The sequence below is a fragment of the Alosa pseudoharengus genome, unplaced genomic scaffold, assembly GCF_046254945.1.
Source record: "Alosa pseudoharengus isolate Yale_2024_CS ecotype anadromous, Long Island Sound unplaced genomic scaffold, YU_APseudo_1.1 YU_APseudo_1.1_scf_14, whole genome shotgun sequence".
Classification (NCBI taxonomy): Eukaryota; Metazoa; Chordata; class Actinopteri; order Clupeiformes; family Clupeidae; genus Alosa; species Alosa pseudoharengus.
The window spans coordinates 23,178,258-23,203,216 of record NW_027468609.1 but is presented as its reverse complement, the minus strand read 5'-3'; the positions used below and the strand labels follow the sequence as shown (position 1 = coordinate 23,203,216).

The 24,959-nt window shown below is 41.4% G+C and overlaps 3 protein-coding genes across 10 annotated transcripts in view; all 3 read right to left on the bottom strand.

Annotated features, from left to right (window-relative positions):
* Positions 1-380: 380 nt before the first annotated feature.
* On the bottom strand, positions 381-5,025 carry exosc2 (exosome component 2). The gene is made up of 9 exons (XM_076283265.1): positions 4,873-5,025; positions 4,347-4,448; positions 4,107-4,152; positions 3,938-4,027; positions 3,608-3,673; positions 2,573-2,641; positions 1,964-2,140; positions 859-987; positions 381-756 (listed from the first exon to the last, which is right to left on the bottom strand). The coding sequence occupies exons 1-9, from the start codon at positions 4,992-4,994 to the stop codon at positions 676-678; spliced, it is 882 nt and encodes a 293-aa protein (XP_076139380.1). The 5' UTR covers positions 4,995-5,025; the 3' UTR covers positions 381-675.
* Positions 5,026-7,302: 2,277 nt separating this feature from the next.
* prdm12a (PR domain containing 12a) lies at positions 7,303-11,865 on the bottom strand. The gene is made up of 5 exons (XM_076283392.1): positions 11,646-11,865; positions 9,788-9,978; positions 9,397-9,552; positions 8,948-9,059; positions 7,303-7,775 (listed from the first exon to the last, which is right to left on the bottom strand). The coding sequence occupies exons 1-5, from the start codon at positions 11,863-11,865 to the stop codon at positions 7,303-7,305; spliced, it is 1,152 nt and encodes a 383-aa protein (XP_076139507.1).
* Positions 11,866-16,888: 5,023 nt separating this feature from the next.
* The window catches only part of fubp3 (far upstream element (FUSE) binding protein 3), a 35,361-nt gene continuing 27,290 nt past the window's right edge, over positions 16,889-24,959 (bottom strand). For 4 of the 8 annotated variants that reach the window (XM_076284226.1, XM_076284224.1, XM_076284230.1 and 1 more), the window contains 7 exons: positions 24,386-24,546; positions 23,455-23,528; positions 23,011-23,087; positions 22,371-22,439; positions 20,388-20,459; positions 19,845-19,975; positions 16,889-18,365 (listed from right to left, as the gene is read on the bottom strand). In XM_076284226.1, the coding sequence (XP_076140341.1) occupies positions 18,357-18,365; positions 19,845-19,975; positions 20,388-20,459; positions 22,371-22,439; positions 23,011-23,087; positions 23,455-23,528; positions 24,386-24,546 (593 nt within the window). In that variant the 3' untranslated portion in view covers positions 16,889-18,356. The remainder of the gene's footprint in view (positions 18,366-19,844; positions 19,976-20,387; positions 20,460-22,370; positions 22,440-23,010; positions 23,088-23,454; positions 23,529-24,385; positions 24,547-24,959) is intronic. The other 4 variants (XM_076284227.1, XM_076284232.1, XM_076284229.1 and 1 more) reach the window with 2 other exon arrangements.

Genomic DNA, 24,959 nt, shown 5'->3' with positions numbered 1-24,959 from the left:
ACATTTTTTCGTGCAATTCCCCCTGACTCACTACGGGTTCAGTATGGTACATCACCCGAGAAACGCAATAATTGTACAAGTTCAAATACACACTACGATCTTCAGCTAAGTCTTCAAATTACTGTTATTGCCTTAGCTATGGAATCCTAGTAATGCCAAACTTCATACATTGCAGAAGAAATACCTATTATGTAAGCATGATACCTAAGTTTCCCAAGTTTTTACCCCACCAATCCACAAAGTGGCAGACATTCCCAACATTCTGTGCAATACTGTGTGACAATGCAATAGATAACAACATGTAATGTGATTATTTTGGTTTGTGTCCTAAAAATGATCACATGCAACAAAAGAACTGCAGCCACCTTCTAAACATCATGTCAGAAATAAAACCCTCAGGAAATGTCGCCATTTATTTTTTTACAAGAATACATACAAAAATTATATTTCACCATCACTCATAGAATGACAGTCCATGTCAACTACAAAATGACAGCAATCAATGGCAAAATATATGTTGTTCCACTCAACTTATTTTACAGTATTGAAATAGTGAATACTTTTCTGTCATCACTGGTCAGCTAGCTGGCTTGGAATGCAGAAAAGCCTTAGCTTTAACATTGCAGTCAGGGGTGCGAGAGGAGGCACGACTTCATCCATCATGTGTCACGCGCCTCAACCCTCCTGGTCAGCTAGACGGTGCCTTGTTTGCAAGACAACTTCCTCCATGACCTCTGGTTTCAGAATGTCTTTAATCTAAAATCAATGGAATCCAGAGAACCCTATTTATACATCTGAAGTGGGTTTAAATGTGTGACCAATGAAGTTATTCAATGAAGTAGAACTAGACCCATTTACCTGGTGCGTGAGGGCGGACTCATAGCAGTACAGTACACTTGTGTCAAACAACATGACCTTGTGGGCTGCCAGGGCAAGAATGCAGTTTCTCAGTCGAGATATCACCTCCCGATCTGACAGAGACACAGGCTGTCAGACAGGAAAACAGAGAGAAGGGCAGGAAGAGAAAGAGAGAAAAGAGATACAAAGAGAAAGAGAGAAAAGAGATACAAAGGCACAACAAGCATGTAAGATAGCAGGCCAAAAAGCTAGAATCAATTAATCCAATTCTGAAATATTGCTAGTATACATAATAGCACTTTAAAGCAACACGATGCAACACTTAACCACCTTTTAAGGTAGGGGTGGATTGCCCTAATGTGGGACATTTTTTGCTTTACGGACATCTGTAGTAGGCTATATTATGCTACAATGTTAGGACAATACATTAAATTCACTTCCAATTTTGATCACAGGACCCTACAGCTTTGGCTTTCCCATAGTTTCACTGACATTCATTAGTTTGGGGAAGAGCCACACCTACTGGAGCTTAGGTGTCCCACATTAGGCAGTGTCCCACATTAGGGCAATTTAGTATATGCTTTATCAGGCAACTAGTTTTGGTATTAATTTTAATTTTGATTGTATATGGTCATGTGAAGGGCAGATAGACACATGCGTTTTTCCCACCAGCCATTCAGCATTACGTAGTTCTGTGTTCCGAACTGAAACACATCGCAAAAATGAAAGAAACCCTTTCACAGCATGATATTGCTGACGATAACCAAAGACACCACTCTGGATGGTGTTCACAAGGGTTTGTATGTATTTTATAGTTAGCTCACTAGTAAAGTGTTACACAGTGTTGGTTTAACATGCAGATACATTGAACTGCATTAAATTAAATTGTGTGTAAAATGCCTACAATGTCCATTAAGCAGTAAACACAAGTTGTCAAACAGTAAAACCACGGTTGTTTGTTTACTCTGAAACTAACTAGTAAAGTGGTGAGTACTGTTGCTTTAACAGATGCCATGCATTGAACAAAATTGTGCATGACTACAACATCTGCAAATACAGTTCAAACAGTAAAAATAGGGTACTCTAAGGAACCCAGTGCTCTCACCTCTATGCTGGTGTAGTATCCCCCAGCAACTTCATCCTGCTGTCCAGGAGTGGGGTAGAGCCATATGAAGCCGTTGTTCCCCAGAATGATGGAGGCCCCACAGGGGAGGTTGTGAAAGTGGGTTTTCTGCCTCTTCACGAGCGAAGGGGACACCTGAACTACAACACCCTGGCCCAGCTAAACAGACAGGATGAAGGATAAAGTTGTTGTAAATAGTTATGCACGAATACACTGGCTCTTCTCTACATGGCTCCAAACTGTTTGATGGGAAGAGCTGACCGATGAAAAAAAGTTTAAATTAAAAGGTTTCAGACAGTCTGGTGAAGGGCTTGCCAGCTCGAACAGTTACTTTTTAGCAAGAACATTCTTTTTTTCCAAAAGAAAGAGCAGTACACCAGAGTTTTTCTTCCCTGCTCTTCTCTGAGCAGCTGCTAGGACTGGATGTGCATACTTTCTCTTTGTCCTAAAACTGACCTATTCACTGCTCAGCCACAATCCACTACAGGACATTCAAATAGAAACAAGAAACAAGAAAAGCCTTTTCATGCCATCATGTGCAGAATTTTCACAGCTGCTACGCATGAAAACCTAACAAGCATAGTTCCTTACCTTTCCATATTTCAAACTGCGTGTGTGGAGAGATAGGGCTCCATCAGAGAAGACAGCCTGCACCTCGGCCTAGCAGGGAAGCTGAGTTAAGGAGAACATGGCCATCTGAATCAGCGGTAATACTCACATTAGGAATGACCTACAACCTACACTCAAGGCCATTAAAAAGCTTACAAGACCACACTGGAATAAAACTTCACCATCTCATCAAAGCTGGGACAGCTGATTTGACAAGAAGGAACTTTTATGTGATAACTATTATGGAAATTCATTATTTCCATGCAACACACTATGGTTCACTGGTGCCCTCTTTCTTCAATTGAGAACTGTAGCACCCAGACACTTTGGTACAAGGAAGCCATCACTCAGAGTATGGTTCACACTAAATGCCACATCATGTATGCTACTGTGAATTCTTGTGGATAAACAACCTATCAATGTATCGTTAATGGCATCAGGACAGCTTTCAGTGATCAAGGAGGACCCTCTGAGCAAGTGTGTAAAGTAAGACTCAGAAAAGGGTAGCATTTATGACATACATTTGACCTTAAATCAGGAAAATTTGGAGAAGTTATCACCACAGATGAATGCATAAATAGCATATATCCAACACACTTACAGGGAACTTTATAAACATTATGATTTCTATTAATCTTCATTATCTAAATGCAACATCATCCTTGCCACTGATATGGCCTAAGGTCATACAACATTTAAAGGACAACAAACAGACATTCAGAACCTTTCACAAAACCCACCCCTTTGATATTTGATTGCTTTGTTCTCTATTTTACCACAAAGGTTGGATATTTCCTCATTTTTTTCCTTAATGCATTAAGATCAATTTCCAAAAGATTATTTTATATTCCTCTTTTTAGTCAACTTTAGCATTGGTTCAAAAACTTATGAGCCTCACTGTAATTCTATAATATTCAACCATGGCAACAACAACTCACAAATCTTGAACCTAAACTGGGCCAATCTCCACATAGCACTGATGCTCCTGTCAGATTCCAGATTCTGTGCAAAGGATACACTGATGAGGTCGCCCTCTTGGAGGTAGTCTCTCATGGACAACTCATCCTCTGCTGATCGCCGTCTCTAAAGGTGGAGTAAAAAGAAATATTTTGTGCATAGGTGCCATTTTAAGCTACCAGGGCTCAAAAGCTACTGTACCAACAACATAGATAGGACTGCATACATATGTTGGTATTAGGCCTACTATCTGAAATGTTGTAGATAACAGGCACTAGACTGTCAACCATTTCCATCAAAATTGTATTTATTAAATGGACAGGTAGACATAAGGTGTGCATGTAACATGAAGGTAGCAATTCTGTCTATACATCAGCTGGATAAACCTACCAGCTCTCCACCAGGTAAGTTAACAGCAGAGAGGAGCAACACAGAGTCTAGACGAGAGTTAGTCTCCACTTTCCATCGTTTCTGTTGCACCTAAAGGGGGAAATCAGGCGTCAGAGTATCTGTGACAGTGTCTTTCTTTACAGAATATGACCCACAATTCATACTGTACCTCTGTAATCCTTCCAACAACCACATCGCCAACTTCACCATTATATCTGAGGACACATAAAATGATAACTTCACCCTCAGTCAGGTTCATATAAGACCTGTTACCAACCAGTATCGTTAATGTATCTACATTGAAAGTGAACTGAAGTCATGCAAATGTTCTCATGCATTTCATTGTCAAGATGGCAAGTACCTTTCCCATTTTAAACATCTGCTGGAATCTAAACTAGAATCAACCTACCTCGTCTTTAAAGGACGAACACAAATAAGTTTGTTAACTCTCTCGACCTCCCCAGCTACAGACGCAGTGAGCTTTTCTTCATCCAAATATGTCCCATGGCCCCTGTAAAGCAAAGTAAAAAAAATAAGAATCATTGATAACATTGTCAGACACATATTAAGTCCACCAGATTGCACTAACTCAAACCATCCTCACACAAAGGAAAGAGTGTCGTGGAAATTACAGCTATGCACTGGTTAAGTTGTGCAGAACAAAATATATAAAATATGAAGGGTGCGGAGAGCATTAGCTATGACAGTATTTACACTAGTATTTACAACGACCGAAAATCAGAAAATCGTGATAGAGGGCTATGTATTCTGAATATATACAGCTCTATTCTCATGAAATTTAATGGGGAATAGAACATAGTATAACTGTTACTGATGACAGTCTATGAATGAAAGCCAAAGCAGGTTTTACTGTTAGCATGAACAGCAAGCTATATGTTTAAACAACTCAGATTCAGTATGTTAAAATTACTCACCGCATAAAACCAGTGTCTGATGTAATAATATCTCCAGGAACAACAAGGCTGGCTGTTGCACTTTTTGGACCAGAAAGAGATACTTGTTTCCGAAAAGTGGGCAATCTCATGTCCGCGGCCATGCTTCAGGGCTTCAGCAGGAGGATGTTGTTGGTGGCGCTTGCTGATGACGTCAAACAGAAAGGATTTTACAAACTAAGTAGCTTAAGCTTAACGTAATATTCAAAGATATTAGCTAAAACACAATTTCTTTCTGGATATATAATTGAGTTATGGTGAATATAATATAATGTCAAATCTTTGTGACCAATATTTACAGCAGCGTAATCTGTGCTCATTCTATGGCATCTGGTGCCACCTGGTGGACAATTATTTGGCCTAGCCTGCTTGGTTAAATGGGCGCATACACTTGATTGTTAAAAACTCAAAATAAAGAAAATAATCTGTGGATGTTCCTCATTCAATTTATCTTGTATTTGGACTTCCATGTCTATGTCTTAATCCTAGTGACTTGGCAAACTATCCTCTGGTTTTAGAATTGTAGACATAGGCCTGTCAGGCCAGTCTATTCTCTTTTCTGAACACCAAAAACATCAACAGAATGAATTACGTCAACACTTTATTGTAGTGTGTTTTATGATTTCTTATTATTTTTATATTTTATTCTTTACTTTTTTAACTATTCTTTGACTATTGCCTTTCTATGCTTTTATTAGCTATTCCTGTTTGCTTTTGTTTATGTAAAGCACATTGAATGACCTCTGTGTATGAAATGCGCTATAAATAGAGTTGACTTGACTATTGATTACACTTTCAGATCTGTTTTATAGAATAGTGGTTCAACAAACTCAACAAACTCAAGCGGCTTAACGAACCCCTAACATGGGGCAACTTGAACCACAAGGCCACTTTTTGGGGGGCCCCAATCAGGCACTCTGCTAAGGTTTCAATTAATGACACACAACCAGATATGCTAAACTACCATTTTTATTCCTGTCTCATATTTCATTGCCGTCAACTTAAGTAGAGGAAGTTAATTTTGTTGTGCTTGGATGTGTTGAAATTGTGGACTCGCATGCAACAAGAGAGCATAAAACTGATGGACATTTGGCATCTAACTGATGAATATTCTCAATGTTAGAACTGTCAAAGAAATCTAGACTGAAAAGAGAGGGAATTTGTACGGTTGACAGTGTGGTCAACTGTAACAGACCATTCACATTATCTTATCTCAGCAGTCAGTGGTGAGAAATGAGACAATACTGTTTTCAGACACTAGGGGCATTGTGGACATTTTCTCTTTCTTGTACTCAACAACGATCAGTGAAAGTAAACGATTAAAACCATTAAGGTCCAGTTAAAGAAGCTGGCTTATTTTAGTAGCTTTTTCCTGACATTTTCATTCAAATAGATCATGTTAATAGCTTGGAGAGAAATGAAATCTAACTTGAGATACCATCTTGTGTAATACTAAGGATTTACAGGTGTTCATTTAGTCTGTGTTATATCAAACCATCATGCATATTCTATAATGACTGTGTATGATGATCTACTTCCTCCCATTATACAGACAGAAATGAATTAACCTAACATTTTTAGTTTGACTTTATCAGACAACTGTTGTGAGTTGATATTGGTTAGTAATGAACAGTGGAGGAAAGGGAAAAAACATTGCTATTCAGTTGAAATTATTTATTCAAGGAAAGTACAAACATATTTACAATATATACATTGTTTACAATAAATCCAATGCAATGTTCAACACAAGTAAAGTGACCATTTCAATACTTTTAGTATGTTTTATAACTGCTTTTAGGTTGTGTTAATTAGTGATTTATTTTTTATGAGAACTTTGTCCTGAGATGCCAGGGTATCGACACTGCGTTACGGATACGAGTTTTAAAACTCTTTGTAATTTGCCATAATAAAAGAATGCCTAAATAAGTAGCTACCATATAAAACTGGACTCGGCTGATTGTGCTTAAGTTATCCTGTGCGTTCTGATTCAATGTTCTATTAGAATTTTTATAAACAGTGCTAAAACTGTACATTTTTTTAGGAAATCCAGGATCAACAACACTCACTGAAAGACATATATCTTCTCTCCGAGTCTCTCTCTCAACTCTCCTGTGATCCTGGTCATTTTAAAAACAGTAGCATACTGATTATGATGTACCCACTTTATATGAAGTGATTGAGGTTATTCGTGAGGCAGTCTATGGAGAGAGCTCAGCGCCATCAGTGCCTCTCTCTCACCCCTGATACAGTCTGTGTCTATGTGGCTGACTCCAGCCCACATTGTGAGTGCTGCCTCCTTGCGTGTTCCTCTCTGTGAGCAGTAAAGTGCAGTGTTGTTTTGCATGACGACTTGTCTGGGGAGAAGAAGAGGAAAACAGAAAAGCAAAACGAAAAACACCACCCATGTGTCTATCAGAGCACCATGGTAGGCATGTGGTGGTGGATGAGGGACACGGCAGGGTGGGGCATGGGAGGCGGTGGCGCCATCTGCTGGGTTGGATGAGAAGGATGCGGAGGAGGAGGGGGTGGTGGAGAGGAGCCCTGGTGGCTGGCCTCGGCCCCCGGCCGGTGCCGGGCACTCTTCTGGTGGGCACGGAGGCCGGCCAGCTGCGAGTAGGCGCTCTGGCACACCTCACACTTGTAGGGTCGCTCGCCGGTGTGCAGGCGCACGTGGTTGCGCAGCGTGGACGACTGGCTGAAGCGGCGGTTGCAGAAGCGGCAGGCGAAGGGCTTGTCCAGCGTGTGGATGCGCATGTGCGAGCGCAGGTTGCTGCGCGAGTTGAAGCCACGATGGCAGATGACGCAGCGCATGCGGCTCGTCGAGGCGGATGCAGGCACCGAGGAGGAGGAGGAGGAAGAGGAGCCGTCGCTGTGATGTGAATCCTCTGTTTTAGAAGAGAGAGGAAGAGATAGAGGTGTTATAGGCTTGGGCTTGGTGGAGAAACCAAGTACTAAGGACACACACACATTCACAAGTAGTCTACTGCACATGCAAATGTTTCGTCTGCTGCAACCAGTTGAACAAAACCCTATTCTTCAGACTCTCTAACCTGGAGACAGCTCTTCAAAGTGCTGTGGGCGACAGGGCAGAACGACCCCCCCCAGCCACGTAACACTCATTGTCTCCCCAAAGAGGTTCTCCCAAAAAGCCATTGAAACCATTTTATTCACCACTTGTCATAATTAAACCCTCAGCACTTTCCTCCATCTATAGAGGTGTTCCACATTTTGGCTTTTAAAGCAACACTAAAGCACTTTTCCTCTGTCGCACGCATGCGATTTGTTTATCTAGCACCGGCTTTGCGAATAACGATGTCCACAGACATGGTAGAGTATGTTGCATGATTTAATGAAAGTATGATGTATTGCGACATCAGAAGCAAGTCAAATTTGTAGTTTCTTATGTCTCATTCCATCGAACTACAGATTCGCTACCCGATCTGGCAAACTTACATAGTGCGGTTATAGCCGATAGAGGGCCGCAAAGCGAATGCAGAACTGCCGTTCACCCTGTTACGAGTTCATGAACCACTGAAACGATTTTGGAAACATTATATTAAGGTATGTTAGTGTTGCTTTAACTAACTGTTGCTCTATGCACCTATGTCATGAATCATAAACTACACCTCCATCAAACTTCTTTATATGATCCCCCTTTTTTTGCCCCTTTCTGAATGGTTTAGGTGATATGGATCAGTGAGCCGTACCAAAGACCACTAAGCTCAGTCAATGGGCCCAATTGTGAAGGCACAGACAAGATATAGATCTTGAGCTCATCAGGGGTCTCAGTGCAGTAAGACACATCCGACAGCTTTACAGAGGTAATGAGCGCCTTGGCTAATAACACCTATTGTCCTTATAATTACACTGACAATGATCAGCACCAGTCATGCACACAGACACGCTCTCTGGTTCTCTCTTTCTTTCTCTCTCTCTCTCTCTCAAAGTCTGATACATAGACTTACAAACACACACACACACACACACACACACACACACAGACACACACACACACACACACACAGTCATTATATGTAATATCTTTTAAGTGACTCACCATTTCGACTTTTTTTCTGTTCATCTTCTGTGTTGGGAACTCCAGGTATACCAAGAAATGTATTGTGTGAATTTCCATACCAGACAAGCAGCTCTTGGTCTGGGGGGATAGTCTGTGTGAAAAAAACAACAGCCGACATATTATTTAACAGATCTGACTGGACTGACTGTAAGCCAAAAGCATTCAATGCCATTTCAACCAAGAACTATCATTCAGGCTCTTAGATGCCCTGCTTTTGGAACAGTGAATGGTTCGATTTATTCATCCCTGGAGCCAGTGAATGTACTGGGTATTCTGGCACAGAAACAATCATGAAGCTACAGTTCAAGGGTTTGGCAGCATGTAGCCCTCAGCCAGACTGAAGCTTTTGGCTCGCCGGCAGCATTGCCCAGAAGAATCCCACCCTGTGTATTCGTTTCCAGGTCGAAGTTAAAATTAGCGTGTCTCACCTCTAAAGCCTTGTAGTAAATGCTGCTGCCAATCTGCACCACCTCCAGATTCTGCTCCTGCTCGTTGCGAGCGCACTTGATATAGGTCATCCAGCTACGGTGGTCTTCCTGACTGGCGTCGATGAAGTAGCGCACCGTCCCATCTTCGTTAAAAACCTAGGGGTGAGCACCAACAGAAACACATTAAGAATGCTTTCGGACACACACAAAGTGTGAATGCAAAAAAAGAAATACAAACTATAAAGAAACAGTTGCACGATACTTATAACATTCATGTGCTTAAAGTTATAAAAACAGTAGCTCTAAACGAGTAATGCTGCCCTTTAATGCCGAAGTAGATCTGCTTGAAAATCACCCCTAACGAGGTGCACGTAAATGAAGAGAGCCTCACCTCCCACATCAAATTATTATTCTTCAGTAAATCCACGTGCTCAGGAGAGGTGACTCTTCCCGTGAAGGGGCCCATTTCGGTGCCGGCTTTGATCCAAGTCTTGGAGAAAATCCCGAGGCCCTCCCCAGGGATGGAGCTTTGCGCGATGATGACCTCACTGGGTAAGACCAGACTCGACAGCTTCTGCACCTCTGCAGAGAACAAAAAGAGTTACATATTAATGAGCTGCACAGTTAAGGTCCTGTTTACTAAGCATTTTACATTCCATTTATCGAACACATTCTCAGTGTAATTTGGGTCAATTTAGATAAAGTATGTCTGCTGTCTTTATAGATTAGTCTACACCATTTGGTATAAAATTAAATAAAAAGCTTCTTGAAAATAACTATTGCCCTATATTCTCATGACATTTTTATATATTTTTTTCTTATCTGGTGTTCTGCCATAATCTTTATTTTACAACAAATCATCCCAATTGTATTTCAGTCACGAAATATTACCTCTTTGCCGCTATCTAATTCGATTAAATAGCTGAAAAGGACTACATTGTTTAAAACTAAAAGACCACAGAAAGCATTTTCAACCTCATTTGAAAGCGTGAAAAGAACAATCTGGGATTTCTTTAATGTCAAAATCAAAGAAATTTTATTTGAGTCCACCAAAAAGACTGGCCGAACCGAGGTTAAATGGTCCCGTATTACCCGAGGTCCAGCAATTTGTCATGCTTCTGAATGATATTCATTAAACGCAACTGGAAAGAAACGGCTAATTCCAAATTCATTATCCTTTTAAGAACTTTGTAGCAATAAATTTGCGCTGAAAGAAACTAGGACTTGTTTAAAAGACCCAGGAATTTCTCAAACAAAAAAATGGAAAGGCGATTAGATGGTTGACATGTTGTGAATGGTAATAGAATTAGCCTTCATGGCGCATTACCGCAGGAACAGCGATCTATTAAAGCGAAAGAAAGAGAAAAGCGCCGGAGCCCCATAGCTGCCAACAGAGGAAAAGAGACTGTCCGGAGATTGATGAATGCGGGATAAAACCCGGGACATCTTAAAGAAAGGAAACCTTTCTCTCTCCTCAGTTTAAGTGGAAACTTTCTCAGGTCAAGCACAAAGTTAACCAAATGAATTTAATACCCTTCTTCTTTCAGTCACCAACAGTTACACGCCTAACAAGCTTCTAAATGCAAGGTCTCAAAGCACGAAATGGGTTAATGCGCTAAATGGGTGCAAAGAAAGGAGACAAAGTGGGAAAATGCTGGAGAACAGTAATGCGAAAGTCACGGGGACCTTGGGAAGAAATCTCGAACAGTGGGAGAGTATAAATTCTCACTTTTTCGGTTCATTCTTTTTGACAGAGGGCCCCGCTGATGGTAAGACCCCACGGAGGTTTTTTTCAGAATATAAATATAAGGGCCATTTTTACGCTCTTTTAGTCAATTATTGTAAGGGACAGGGTCATACTTCTTTAACTGGAGTGATAATACAAGGTGAACTTAAGTAAAACAGGGCAGTCACAACAATTTGGACTCAATAATAATAATTTCCCATGAAAGTGAAAAATGATTGATATGGAAAGATATTTGTGTGACAAATAGGGCGTCATGTCATTGTTATTTTAACATTTCATCACGTGCAAATAAACGTCCGGTATTTCCATACCATAACCATACCAATTTTACGCAATTCACTCTTCACGGTAGGCTATGGCTTGCTCTCAAAATCTCAATATTTATTTGCAGTATGTTCATTAGCCTACATCTATACGCAAATATAAGCTCTTTTCAAAATATGTTCGAGTTAGATTTAAAACACATTAAGCATTTAATTTCCAAAAGTGCACGGCAACTTACCACCGGTGAAGGACTGTGCGAGGACCTCGGCGGTGAAGGCAGTTTTGGGACTGATGCTGTTGGTCTTCTCCTCGAAAAGGTGCTCCCCCAGAACGTTTCTCCAGCGGCCATAGAGGAAACTATGCAGAATGTCCGAGGTGATGATTTCAGACAAGGAACGACTCTGAGATTTGTATCCGGATTTCAGCATTAGAGCTTCTGCAGGCAATACTGAACCCATGGCATCGAAAAGTCACTTCAGTGGGAATAGTTTTGCAAAAAGAAAACAGTGACCGATACCTTTACGCTTAAAAGGGGGACAACTCTGTGACAGTCTTATTCCTGTGAGTAGGACGCGCGGGTCGAAAATGCACCTCGTCCAGCAGTCAAGGTTCTCTTATATGTGGCCGGCGTGACCCTGTTCTAATTAGTTATTAATGGCACTCCCCTATGCTATAGAAAACGTCTTCGCGTATGTGCCACCCCCTCTGAGAACGAAAGTGAGATGCAAACACACTCAGTCTGAGTGTGTGTGTGTGTGTGTGTGTGTGTGAGAGAGAGAGAGAGAGAGAGAGAGAGAGAAGGAGGGAGCCAGGATGAAGTGTGAGAGAGAGGAGAAGGGGGTAGTCTCTCCGCATGAGTGGTTGCTCACTCTCCTGCGCTGTTGCACAAAGTAACCTAAACAGTGTCCATGCATCTTGCAAGCCACCTGAGGATAGCTTATCCTAAAAGTAATACATGCAATATGTCTCAAACTATTAAACATCAGGTTTAATTTTAACTTTAAAATATCTCAAAATCAGACTTGTTCAAAACACGTAAGGTTGACTCTTATTTGAAGTAATATTTTGACAATTACAAAGTCGCAATGACTGTAAATATTACCTATTGTTTGTTGGGAGTCGTAAACAAAATCGATAGTTTAATAGCCTAAAAACAACAAAATCAAAGTTGCCTTTATTTTTTACGTTCAAACTCCAATAGCAGAAACACGTGGTTATTGTTAAGCTATTTTCTATTTTCATATAGTTCCATTATTGTATTTGTGCACAAACCTAACAAAAGTGCCCTCTTTTTCCACAATGAGTGGTGAGAGCGGCGTTTCTAAGATTTCTTCCCATATTTAGCATGAGATTGTGCAAGTCTTGGTGATTACGGGAGAATAAAAGAGAAAAGACCGTGTTGTCTGTTTCATTGTCCCTCATGCACACACACAAATCTGCCTTGACGAGATCCGTCCTCTTTTCCCCTTGTAGTGAGCACTTTAATATTCATAGATGTTCATATGAAGCCCTCAGATTGTGACAGCGTTTATACTATGTGTATACGGCCTTTTTCTCAATAGCCGGCTCCTCTATTTTTCTGGTTTGATGGACTGCAAGTAAAGGAGCACTTTCCTCTCTGCATCGGCAAGGACATCTTTATTCTATCCCGGATTCGCGGGTTCACCATTCACGTCGGCTTGGAATGATGTCAGGCGAGTGAAAAGTGGTGCAAATCAATCTTTCATGGTATTTTGAGGACAATTTGACATCCATGCACCCCTCTTTTCTTAAAAAAAAAAGAACAAGGGGATGGGTCCGAATATGAGGAGAACTTGGGGTCTGACGAGCATGGACGCGCAATCGAATTGGATAGAAGGAAGATGCAGAGCGTCAATAGCAAGCGGGTCGCTAAGAACCCAGTGACGAGGGAAAATTAAGGTGAGTGACAGGGCAAGAAAAAAGATTACGCTTCAACAGCTGCATTTTATAGGGGTGTGTCCCCCTCATTCATTTGTCTTTCACCAAATGATTTTCACCCCTCTTCAAAGGGGTTCATTCTCATCGCCTCTGAATTGATATTTGGCATATAAAAGTTTATTTGAAACGTTCGAAACATGTAAACTATGCGCTTGAGAAGGTCAACCTTTTATGCTTCAACAAAGAGTTGAGTAAATTATGAATTTAAATGATTGATTAATTTAGCTTATTTCCCCATATAAAAAGGAAACTCAAAATATTATACATTTTTTGCATTGATGATGCCACACAATGTCAATGTCAGACATAATCCCGTAGCATTACGTTGTTCAATCAGAACATTCCGGTGCTTTTTTAAATCTCACTTTTTGGATAAAACTAAAAAGAGATGTTTCGGTATTCTTAACTGTGATTAAACTGCAATAACATGTCTCGCATGTTGATTTTCGATTTGAGTGTGTCTATCTTGAACTCCTATGAAAATACTGAACGTGCATTAGTAGCCTATTCATTGAATGAATTTAGTTCAATATCAATTGCCTCTCTCATGATTTGCACATGCACTACCAAATTGGAGAACAAAATGAATAGCATGAAACGCTAACATTAATTTACACATGTAATTGGACTAAACTGTTAATTAAATTGGATTAGAGTATCAATTATACAGCCTATTAGAACATTTAATCCTAAACACTTTCATTCAGTCATAAATCACAAAGTCAATGACTCCTTGCTGCAAATTGGTCAACCCTTTCAAGAGATCAACAAGCACAGGCTGCGTAAAATTCAAGATCTTCCAAGTTTTTATTTTGGCCAATCCAAATAAAACGAACAGCTTCCTCGCTTAAAAGTAATATTGTATGAGACACACCAGCTGTTTCTCCCCATCTATTCAAGCAGAATAACGACAGAATTCGGTTTTCCGAGGGGATATTCATATGTACCATTAAAAAGAGATTAAGGTAGATTTCACAGCATGGGTATAGCGGCGGAGAGGCTTATCGGCAGGAAAGGTGAGAGAGGGTGAATCCGTCCCCCAAAGAGCTTTCCCCGAGATGGGACTCAGCACCTGCCCGATGACACTCCAGCACCGCGGGAGGTGCTTTTGAGAAAGGGGGGTAGCCTAGTAATAATCAAAGTCTGAAGGTTCTGTCACAAACGTTCTAAACAAAAAAACTCATCTGAGACTATAGGCATACCTACAACTAAAAACTGAAAGATGACCAGGTCTATGTCATCAAACATTTAATGGAAATAAACAATTAGGCTAAGTAAAACTCAATAGAATTTTGTCATAAAACCAAATGAAATGCCCTTTCATCCTCTCTATATGACTAGAGAGACATGTCAGATGCTGCTGTGATTTTAATAAGAAGATAGGAAATCAATTGCATGTGCAAGTCTCTGCCTGTGTGCCCTTTTCTAAGTGTCTGTATGCTTGTCTTGAGTGCACCAACTCCCAAGTACAATCTCCCCCATACTCTCAATGGAATCATCCCAGACAACCCTTTTCTGTCCACATGCAGGGGCATCATATTCATAAAAGAAAGACACACCAAGAGGATCAAAATCATGGGGAGGATTTGAGAACAGCTGCGGATTGTCAACGCGGGACAAAGGGGAGAGGAGTGGGGGGGGGGGGGGCCCTTCTCACTGGTGCTGGTGCCACTCCCTCCCAGCGAGGGTAAATATTTTAAATGACAATGCTCAATAAATGTTGGATTTCCAACAAAATTCCCCCCGGACAGGTTCCACAGGGAGTTGAGACAATGGCAAGGGCAACGCCAGGGCTATCCCTGAGCTGCGTGTCTACAATGCAGGCAAAGGGAAATCCTGTATGAGTGCCTCCTAATTGCTCACACGGCAAGAGGATCACAAGCAGCAGACTGGGTGCAGATTGAGATTAATGTGTATAATATGCATTACATTTAATGTATACTTAATACAGCTCCTGACAATGAACTTGCCACTTCCACTGAACAGAGACGCCTAAATCCAATGCATGTTACTTGGCAATGCTTTCAATAATTTACACTTATTTATTCACAGATTAGATTTCAATTATGCAGTGTATTTGCAACCGATGGCTGGGAAGTAATGGGTACATATACACAGTTTAAGAGTATGGAAGTAGCAGTGGTCCATGAAATGTGAAATGGAAATTACGCAACAGGTCAGACTTTTGATAGGGTGCCAGTCACAAATAGATAGGGATATGGGGGTGAGTGATTTTTCTTGGCAAAACTGAGGCGATGCATTATGCAATGCCTTGCTTGTATAGGCCACTAGGACAGCTAGAAAGTCATGGCAAAAGTGGCAAACAAAGAGAGATGGCATTCTGTTCAATTGAGCAACCCTGCAATGAGAATGCGACCAGTCAAGGCCCTTACATCAACACTGAAGCACATGAAGGTCACATGCATACATAGATACATACAAACACTTTCAGTTCAGGTCTCTAATGGGCTCACATGCTACAGGCATAGAAACGTGACAATACACAAGACCTTGGGGGATGCTGGGGGGGATTAAAACCATGAACTATGTGCCTTCGGGGCATGAATATACAAGCAAGCTCATCTGTATTTAATAAGCCCACTTAGGCGGTTATCTCCTTTGATAGGATGTTTCCTTTATGACTTGCGGCCCTTGAGTGCCACCATTTAGGATTCAATTAGGAACATCCTCCCCTCATCGGATGGCCACTCATGGCCCGCTGAATGCCCATGCCAAAAAAGGGCACCAAAACGCCTATTAAAATGACGGAAGATGAACTTCATATATCCACATATTCCCTGACTGATGGTAGATGGGGACATTGCCCATTACTGGAAGGGGCGTCCGCAACTTTTTAAGTACCCTTTTAGAGGGCAATTTCAGCCCTAGCGAAGACCTTCCCTGGGTGCGCTTGCTGATGTGTAGTTACCGGATGTCTAAATGTACAAAAACCGCAACTGGGTGCTTACATCACCCACACAAACACTCCAATTAAAGAGGGGTGAATACAACTAAACATTTGTTAGAAGACACACACACACACACACACACACACTCTCAACACAAAAATGTTTTAGTAATCTATTTCTCAAGGACAAATACAAAATCCTTCTTATCTGTTCTGATGCATGACTAAACAGCTCAGGTGAAAAAATTAAGAAGTTTAAGGACTTAACCATAACAGCAATAATATGAGGAAGATTCCTCTAGGAAATGAATAAATTCTGCTTTTAATCATGAGACTTGCTGGCCATTTATTTCAGTTAAATGTTAAATGCAGCATGAAGTTGCATAGAAAATATATAATTCCTTTATACACACAACAGCATAAACCATACAAATAGACTATTGTTTTTCCGTACATAGAATGACTTAATTTTATGAAAGAGCTTCAGAAAAGAAAAAAAACACAAAGAGCTCAGTTTTCAGTATGAAGGTTCACTTGATCTCGGAATGTGTTAGAGGAAACCAAAGTCAAGAAACAGAAATGAATAAAAAGAAAATAAAAGAAGCACAAAAGTAGTCTTTTGATGTTTTTAATACACTGTTACCTGTACACATGAGGAAAAAACACTAAAATTAAACATTTTTTGAAATTATAATATCCCTTTTCATTAAGCAATGAAGTTAATACTAGATTTTCAAATTTTTGTAACTAATCAATCATACATATATTAGAGATCACACATAATTGAAAGAAAAAATTATAATTAAAAAGTTATTAGCATTGGACTGTACACGAGTCCACAGTGTGTACTGGTTGGGGCATTAGGGGAAGCTGGGTGGTACCAAATAAGACAACTTTGATCTTAATACTTATAATATAAAAAACTACAATTAATTATTACACAGGTAGGATCTGGGGGCTTAGCAGTCTTGAATCGTACAGAAACATACATAAAAACCTATCATTTCTCATTTTTGTCCATAGCAAGATGCAACATCAAATTTCAAATTACACATTCACGATCTTTGAAAAATTTCAGTATGAAAACAGAACAGAAAAACAGGGAGAGTTTTCCTGTGATAATGACTCCATGAAGAGAAAAAAAAAACGTCTTTGATTTAATTATATATATATATTTTAAATAAAGTATTTAGTCAAGTATCCGAGCATACATACATAGTTTTACAAGATAGCAAAGGCAAAAACTCACAATATGCAACAACCCCATGTATCCCAATATCAGATCATTGTAATAAAAAAATTATCCATTACATTTCCATACGCCTAAAAAAAATATATCTAAGATCTACAAGATAAACGTTTGTCAAAATATTAGAGAATCCATCTTTGTTTCAAAAATGAAATAAGATATTGCACCTTTTTAAACCAGAGTACAATAAAATGACAAGGAAAACAGAATACAAAGCACAACAGGAATTAAATTAGGAATCGACTGCCATTTGCCAACATCACTCATCGTTTTTTGTAACAAAAGAATACATTTTCCTGTAACAAAACATCACAGTTTCATTTTACTGAATTAAAATGCTTTATGTAAAAGGAAAAGAAAGAAAACATTTTTACACATTCTTTAAACATTTTATGACAAAAACAAAACAAAAATGCATTCAAGACTGCTAAGCCCAAAATTACGATTTTATTGCAACAGAACTAGAAAAAATAGATTATATTGCGTTGTTGAAATGTTACAATTCCGGGGTTCATTTTGGCGGGTTTATTTTTAAATCTGAATTAAAAAGGAAAATATAGAAAAAAAAAACAGCTGTGAGGTCCAAAAGGGATCCCGGAATTTGTCCATTCATATAATGGTGTACACAAGTATTTAGTAACAATTTTTTTGATGTTCCTGATTTAGAAATATTCTTTTTTTTAAATTGTATAAGTCATTCTACAGCTAGTGTTTCTCGCTAAGAAAAAAAAGTAAGTCTTCAAGGCGTTGCAAATCTAGAAACCTCTGTTACAAAAGGTTTTTGTTTTCATCCTCTCAGTGATTCAAAAGTCTCCGACTAAAGGGCTTCCACTCTAATGATCCTGCAAAAAGAAAGAGACCACAGCGTTAGAAGAGGAAACACGCTCAGAAAAACAGCAGCCAGGAGGAGAGAACACAGATTCACACACTCACTCACCTCTTCATTCAACACATCACATCTCCAAATCAAAATGAGTAGACATAACAACAGAAATGTTATTGCTCGTCATATCTTCAGAGGACGCCTGCTTGAGTGTATACTAACTGAAGCAGTACATGCAACTTTCCATTATGCCATCACCTCCATCCAACAATGACTCCTCCTCTGGCTCATTAAGGGCCGAGAACAATAACTATAACAACGGCAAAAAAGCATCGCTCTAGCTAATATGAAAACATCCACACATAAACTACAACGATAATTAAACCAGTATCATTATAGTAAATTATCTTTATAGTCATCATTCCTGGTGTGAGCGGCCCTTTACATGTAAAATTAATTTATTCACTTCACCAATGTTTTCTGACAGCACACTACAGATACATGTTTTCATCAGTGTGTGTACTCCTACAGTGTTTAACCACTGACCCTGTTTTTTTCTCTAGCACCTACAAGAGACTTGACGTAATCAGCTGATCAGCTAAGTCAATAATTGACTTTTATCAGGAGCGGTCATGCTCGCTTTGACTGTAAACCTGTTATGACACCCAGCTTTGCATGTCTTACTGGATTTATTACTACCATCAATTCAGACCCAGTTGCTACTAGATATCTAAAGTCATCTCACGGTGACTGTCACGTCCGGCCAAGTCTGGCTTTCACGACAACCAGTGGAAATATGGTTCAATGCAGGAAGTGTAAAGAAAAGTCTTGAATTTTTTGATGTAGTATTAGGTCTCCTCTGCATTGTAGTTTGAATGTTATTCCTCATTCTCTGAAGTCACTTTGGGTAAAAGTGTTTGCTATATAAATAAATGTAATGTAAGCTGAACATTTAAAGGTTGTATCAGCGATTTCGGGCCCAAAAAAGGCCCAAACATAAATGATTACATTCGTCTAATCTTTCCTAATGATCCGCTAGCTGTCTGCCCCATAAGCAGGCAGTCAAAAAAACACGTGTCTGTAGGCAACCTAGGCTCCGAGATCTGTACACAAAAACAATTGCTACCAACAAGGGTTGGCAACCCACTCAAAGGCAAAATAAAGTGTTTTAACCAATAACCGACGAGATGTGCGTTTAGGAGTTTTAATTGCACGGGAGGGAGGGGGAGGGAGTAGCGAGCTAGCTCTCCGTTTTGTTTGAACATCAACAGAAGTAACGTATCCCAGCTATTGCCGATACAACCTTTAAGAGAAAGGTTAACGGTCCAGCAGATTCTGGGTAAGAAAATGCCTCTGCAACCTACATTTCCTGTGTTGCCGCATAGAAGATGTTTGCCATTTCCATTTGCACCATTTCTGCTGTTTGACCACACTTCAACCTGTGGATTGTGCTAGTCTTTGAGTGTAGTGTGGTGTAGTGAGGTGATGTGGTCTTCACCTGAAGGCCCGGAGCCTGTGTCTGCTGTGCACCCTGGCCGTAGTAGGCCCCCTGCTGTCTGTAATACTCCACCCAGGCAGCACTGTAATCAGGAGGGGAGCTCTGCTGAGAACCTGACACTGCAGCCTGGGCTGGAGAGGGAGAGGGAGAGGGAGAGGGAGAGGGAGAGAGAGAGAGAGAGAATTAAACCAACATATTGACAAGGCAAAGAGAATCGTTCACAGGTAAAAGAGGATTTTAAAGAAGGCTGAGCAACACTGCGCAATTCACCACACGCGCAGAACTGAACTGTAATGAAACCCTACAGCATGGTAGCAACATGAAGACTGTAAGCGAATGCAAGTGACAGAGGAGAAAGAAAGGGGGCAGAAGACAACACAGCAGACCGTGCGAAAGTAGAAGACAGAACAGTGATCTTACACACAACAGCTGAGAGAGTCAGAGAGACAGACAGACAAAGAGACACATAGCGCTAGAAAGAGGCTGAGAAAGAGCTCAGTCAGAGAGGAGTACGTCAGAGCAAGAGCAAGTACTTGCACTTACTCTGTTTCTTGTAGTACTCCTCCCATGCTTTGCTGTAGTCAGGGCCGGTGCTCTGGGCTTGGCTCTGCTGACCTGCACACAAACAGACGATTGAGTCAAAACTTCTGCCATGCCTGAGCCTAGCGCCACCCATCCCATTACTGCATGCATAAAATATGATAACAAATCAGGCTGTCAGGCCCCTGTTTACGACCACAGCCGGCTAGGGAAGAGAGGGCCTAAATGCTCCAGAAGACTTAGCAATAGCCTTCATGCTATGAGCATGAAGTGCATCCAGCATCCACGGTGTGGCATTGTAACTGATTAGTAAGCACAAAGCCCTAGTTATAATCACTCTTAAGCTGAAGATTAAGATACTGGGACATATTTAAAGGTGACCTGCATTATAGGAGATCAGACCTGTAGCGAGAACACTGTTCACACAGTTGGACCATCGCCTAACCACACTGGCATGTCTAACTAGCGTGGCTCATCCTCAATGGAATATAAACACTTCACTATCCTCATATCATGATTTCCCTTCTTTTTGCAGATATAGAAACAAAGGCTTTCTACAAATAATAATTTTTTATGTACTTTTTTTAACACTCTTACGGTGGGTTTCCACACAGCAAAACACCTTGCGAATTTCGGCCAGCGAAATTTCGCCTCGGGGGCGTGACGACCAACCTGCTAACCTTTTGACTGCAGTGTCTAGCCAGTGGTGGCAAGCGAGCTAATTAGGCTAATCGGCTAGTTCAACCGTTTTAAGTACTTAATGAAGATATCCAGGGGTCTTTATGCCTCGACTAAGTTGATGTTGCCTATAAACAACAATTCATGTTCATAGAAACAACAAGGTCAATAAGACATCATATATTTCATACCTGTGTTGCAGCATGTAGCCTAGCAGTCTAGCTAGGCTTACAATGCAATCCAATGTCCGAACATACTAGCAGTTCGCCTGTCGGCTAGCTAAAAAGTTTGAGTGTTTAAACGAACATAATAGTGGTCTATTCAGTGGTGTATGTGCTAAGTTTGCTATAAACTGCAATTCGTGTTGATACAAGTGCCAATGTTAGTGTAGAAACATTTTAATCACATACAAATTTTCATGTCACAGCTCAGGTAGTCTCCGCCATCTTGGTGAGACTTTTTTGTAACTCCTGCCTCCAAACTCAAACACGCGGACCTGATTGGTTCTCGAATGGTCCTCATTAAAAAAAAGTTAAACTTACGCCAACTTTGTTTCGCCTGCGATTCGCTCTCATTTCACCCAACCAGGGCAAATTTCTCCATTCAACCTCAATGAGAGCGACGCTAAATTTCGGTGTGTGGAAACCCACCGTTGGTGTTGAAAGACGCAACACTGCAAGTGTGACATACGCACCAAAATAGCACCAGCTGTGCTACTACAATAAACGCAAAAATTAGAGGTGCCATGTCAGTGCGTGTAAAAACTTTAGCACTTTGATGAGGAGGAATTACAAAGAAGGGAAATACACACTAATGCTCTTCACTCATTCTTGAGGAGAAAATATATGGACTGCTGAATAAAACTTAACATGACAGGTGAAGTCTGCTGTGAGATGGACAGTAACCAATTCCACCTTTGGCCAAGCTGTGTTGGAGAGTAGGGGGGTTGCCATGGCACTGCCAGTGAGGCTGTAGTGATGGAGACGGGGGCTGGTGGACAGGTGGGGGAACAGCAGGATACTCGGTGTGTAGGGAGGGAGGGGGGGTCTGGGAAAGGTTCTCAGATTTGATGTTTTGGGTGAGGTGTGGGGGGAGAGGGGTGTCTGTATGGGGCTGTGTGGGGGGCAGGACTGAGCAGTTAAGACCCTCAGACATCTTAAGCCTGTCCTGCTGGAGGGCTGGCGGAATCCTAGCCGGCAGGAGATCGGCTGGCAGTGAAACACGGGTCGGTTAGTGGTGGCTCCTTTAGTAACTCACAGCTATCTCCCTCTCATACACGCACACTCCCTCACTCACACACACACTTGCCTAGCTTTTTATAATACTGCTCCCATGCTTTGGAATAGTCCATCTGTCCAGTCTGGGATCCATTGTGACCTGCAACCAGACAGAGATAACACTGTTTGAAAAACAGAGCCTCTGAACTGATAGGCCAGTACCTTTCTCTGTCCCAACCCCCCCCCCCTTCCTCTCCTCCCTTCATCTCTCCGTGAAAGTGCAGAAACGCCAATGCGCCTCTCTCTACCAGCCTCTAACCTCCTCGGGTGGCAACAGCGACGACAACAGCAGCAGCAGCGGCAGCAGCAACAGTAGCAGCAGCAGCACGTCATTGTCCTCTTACTCACCAGCATGTGAAATGTAGTAATTCTGTTCACACAAAGAGCCATGGCATAGTGAGGGAAAGCGTGAGTGTGTGTGTATGTGTGGGGGGGGCTGTATTGTGTTCTATGTAAGAAATGGAGTTGGCATACCCCACCACTGGGGCAGGAGGTGCAGAAGAGTGGTAAAGAAAGGGGTGGAGGAGAGAAGGGGGGGGGGGGGCGTGAATGGTTGCAAGAAGGCCTCGGAAGAAGTGGTGGCTTTTGTGTGTGTGTGTGTGTGTGTGTGTGTGTGTGTGTGTGTGTGTGTGTGTGTGTGTGTGTAGGGGGGTATTTAGTAGAGGACTTACTGGGGTCCTGCTGTCCCTGGGGCTGCCACGGCTGGTATGTTGTGCCCCAGCCCCCGGTCATGAAGGTCTGCGGTCCACTGTCACAGGAAACAACGCAACACCACTTTAAATAAAACAATCTCACAAAACAATCTCAATTTACAGCTAAAATGTATGATATAGCAGGACATCACAGACCATCACAAGTGAGTCACACCACATGCATTTATTAAGTGAGAGGCTTATTTACAGCTTGGACAGTGTGTGTGTGTGTGTGTGTGTGTGTGTGTGTGTTCTACCCAGGCATTATTTATAAAGAAAGAGCCATCTTAAGAGAGGAAGTTGTGGAGTGCTCCCTGCACATTCTGTCATTAAAAAAAGGCTTACCAGGCACAAGAGGGAAGTGAAATGGGGGAAAAACACACGCATGCACACACTCACAAAAACAAAAAAGAAGGCACTTACTTCTGGTGAGGGGTGGCCGGGCCTTGAGTGAAAGGGTTGAGGCCAAAACTGCTGTTGCCTCCCAGCCCTGAAGCCTGGGGGGGAAGCAGAGAAGAGCAGCGCAATGAGAGAAAAGAAAAGAAAAGAATAGGAGAGAAAAGAAAGAGAAAAGGAAGAGACACTCGAGGCTGAATGAGCAACCAGGCGGGGTCAGAGGTCAGACATCGGCCCCTTGCGCACTCCATTAGGCGCGCGCGTGATTGATTGTAGCTCTTCTCCCTGGTGTTTGTGGAGAGGGGCCAGGTAGGGTGGGAGGGCCATGAGGGGTGTGTGTGTGTGTGGTTCTGTGTGTGTGGTGGTTGGTAGTGGGGAAAGAGAGTGGCATTTGGTGGTTGACTTTACTTCACCCCCGAGAAACCTCCAAACCCACAAGTTAGGCCAAGAGAATGCTGTATGCATATAGATCGCTCTAAAATGTCATACTGTAGATGCACAAAACACTTATTTTTAACTATTGTGATGTTCACATTTTGTAGGTTTCTTTTGGACAAAAGCGTATCCAAAATACTATAACCATAACTAAGTGCAATACTTCAATTTGGCATTGGAGCTATTGGACTTACATACATACACACACATACACATATATATATATATATATATATATATAGGGCTATATTTGTCAAGTATTCTTTGAGCAGTTACAGTTAAGCCCCACATATTTTCTCTCCACTCCTATGGTATATATGAATTATAAAGTACCTTATAGCATCTATAAGAAAGGGCTGTATAATGACCCAGTTATTCCGTTAATATGGGTTTGAGAGACCACCTTACAAACTTCACTGACACAGCCATTCAAGAAATACGTGGGTGGCAAGTAGGTTGGTTACGACGGGGGTGGGGACAGAGACCAGGGTGTTCGAGGGGGGGGGGGGGGGGGGGGACCTACCCCAATCTTCTCATCGATCAACTGCCGAGCCACTTCCATCTGCTGGGGGGTGCCGCGGATGGAGAAGATACGCATGTTTGGGTCGGTGTTGGGCGGTGGGTTTCTCTGCAGCTCCACATGGGCTCCTGACTGCTGGTTGATGTTCTTGATGGTCTCCCCACCTGGAAAAAAAATATATGTTTGGTCGCGTGAGTTCATACTGCCATTGGCCTTCTCTGACACGTTTACAACCAACTGAACAAGTGTTTTGGTCACAACTGTTGGCCATCTGATCTGCAATCAAGACATCAGTTGACACACATACAGGAAAATGTAGAATTGAAAGGTTATTTTAACTGTTTGATCCTTGTGATGATTTGAATTTCTCAAACTGTTGCTGACTACAGTTCTGAGAACACTTGGGGAGAGTAAATCAGCAATATGAGACCTGGAGACGCGGTATGTTTAGAGAGGAGTCAACAAGACATACGACAAAAAGTTCACCGTCCCTACTGTGAAGCTTGGAGGATCTCTGATGTTTTGGGTGTGTGTGAGCTACAAAGGCACATGGAATTTAGTCAATTGTGGGCAAGAT

Excerpts from the sequence above, each read along its gene's own strand:
- prdm12a (XM_076283392.1), bottom strand. The coding sequence starts at position 11,865 with ATGGGTTCAGTATTGCCTGCAGAAGCTCTAATGCTGAAATCCGGATAC. Across the intron at positions 9,979-11,645 it reads CGCACAGTCCTTCACCGGTG|AGGTGCAGAAGCTGTCGAGT; the intron begins GTAAGTTGCCGT and ends TGTTCTCTGCAG. Across the intron at positions 9,553-9,787 it reads ATAATAATTTGATGTGGGAG|GTTTTTAACGAAGATGGGAC; the intron begins GTGAGGCTCTCT and ends GCTCACCCCTAG.
- exosc2 (XM_076283265.1), bottom strand. The coding sequence starts at position 4,994 with ATGGCCGCGGACATGAGATTGCCCACTTTTCGGAAACAAGTATCTCTT. Across the intron at positions 2,141-2,572 it reads GCAGTTTGAAATATGGAAAG|CTGGGCCAGGGTGTTGTAGT; the intron begins GTAAGGAACTAT and ends CTGTCTGTTTAG. Across the intron at positions 757-858 it reads AGTCCGCCCTCACGCACCAG|ATTAAAGACATTCTGAAACC; the intron begins GTAAATGGGTCT and ends CATTGATTTTAG.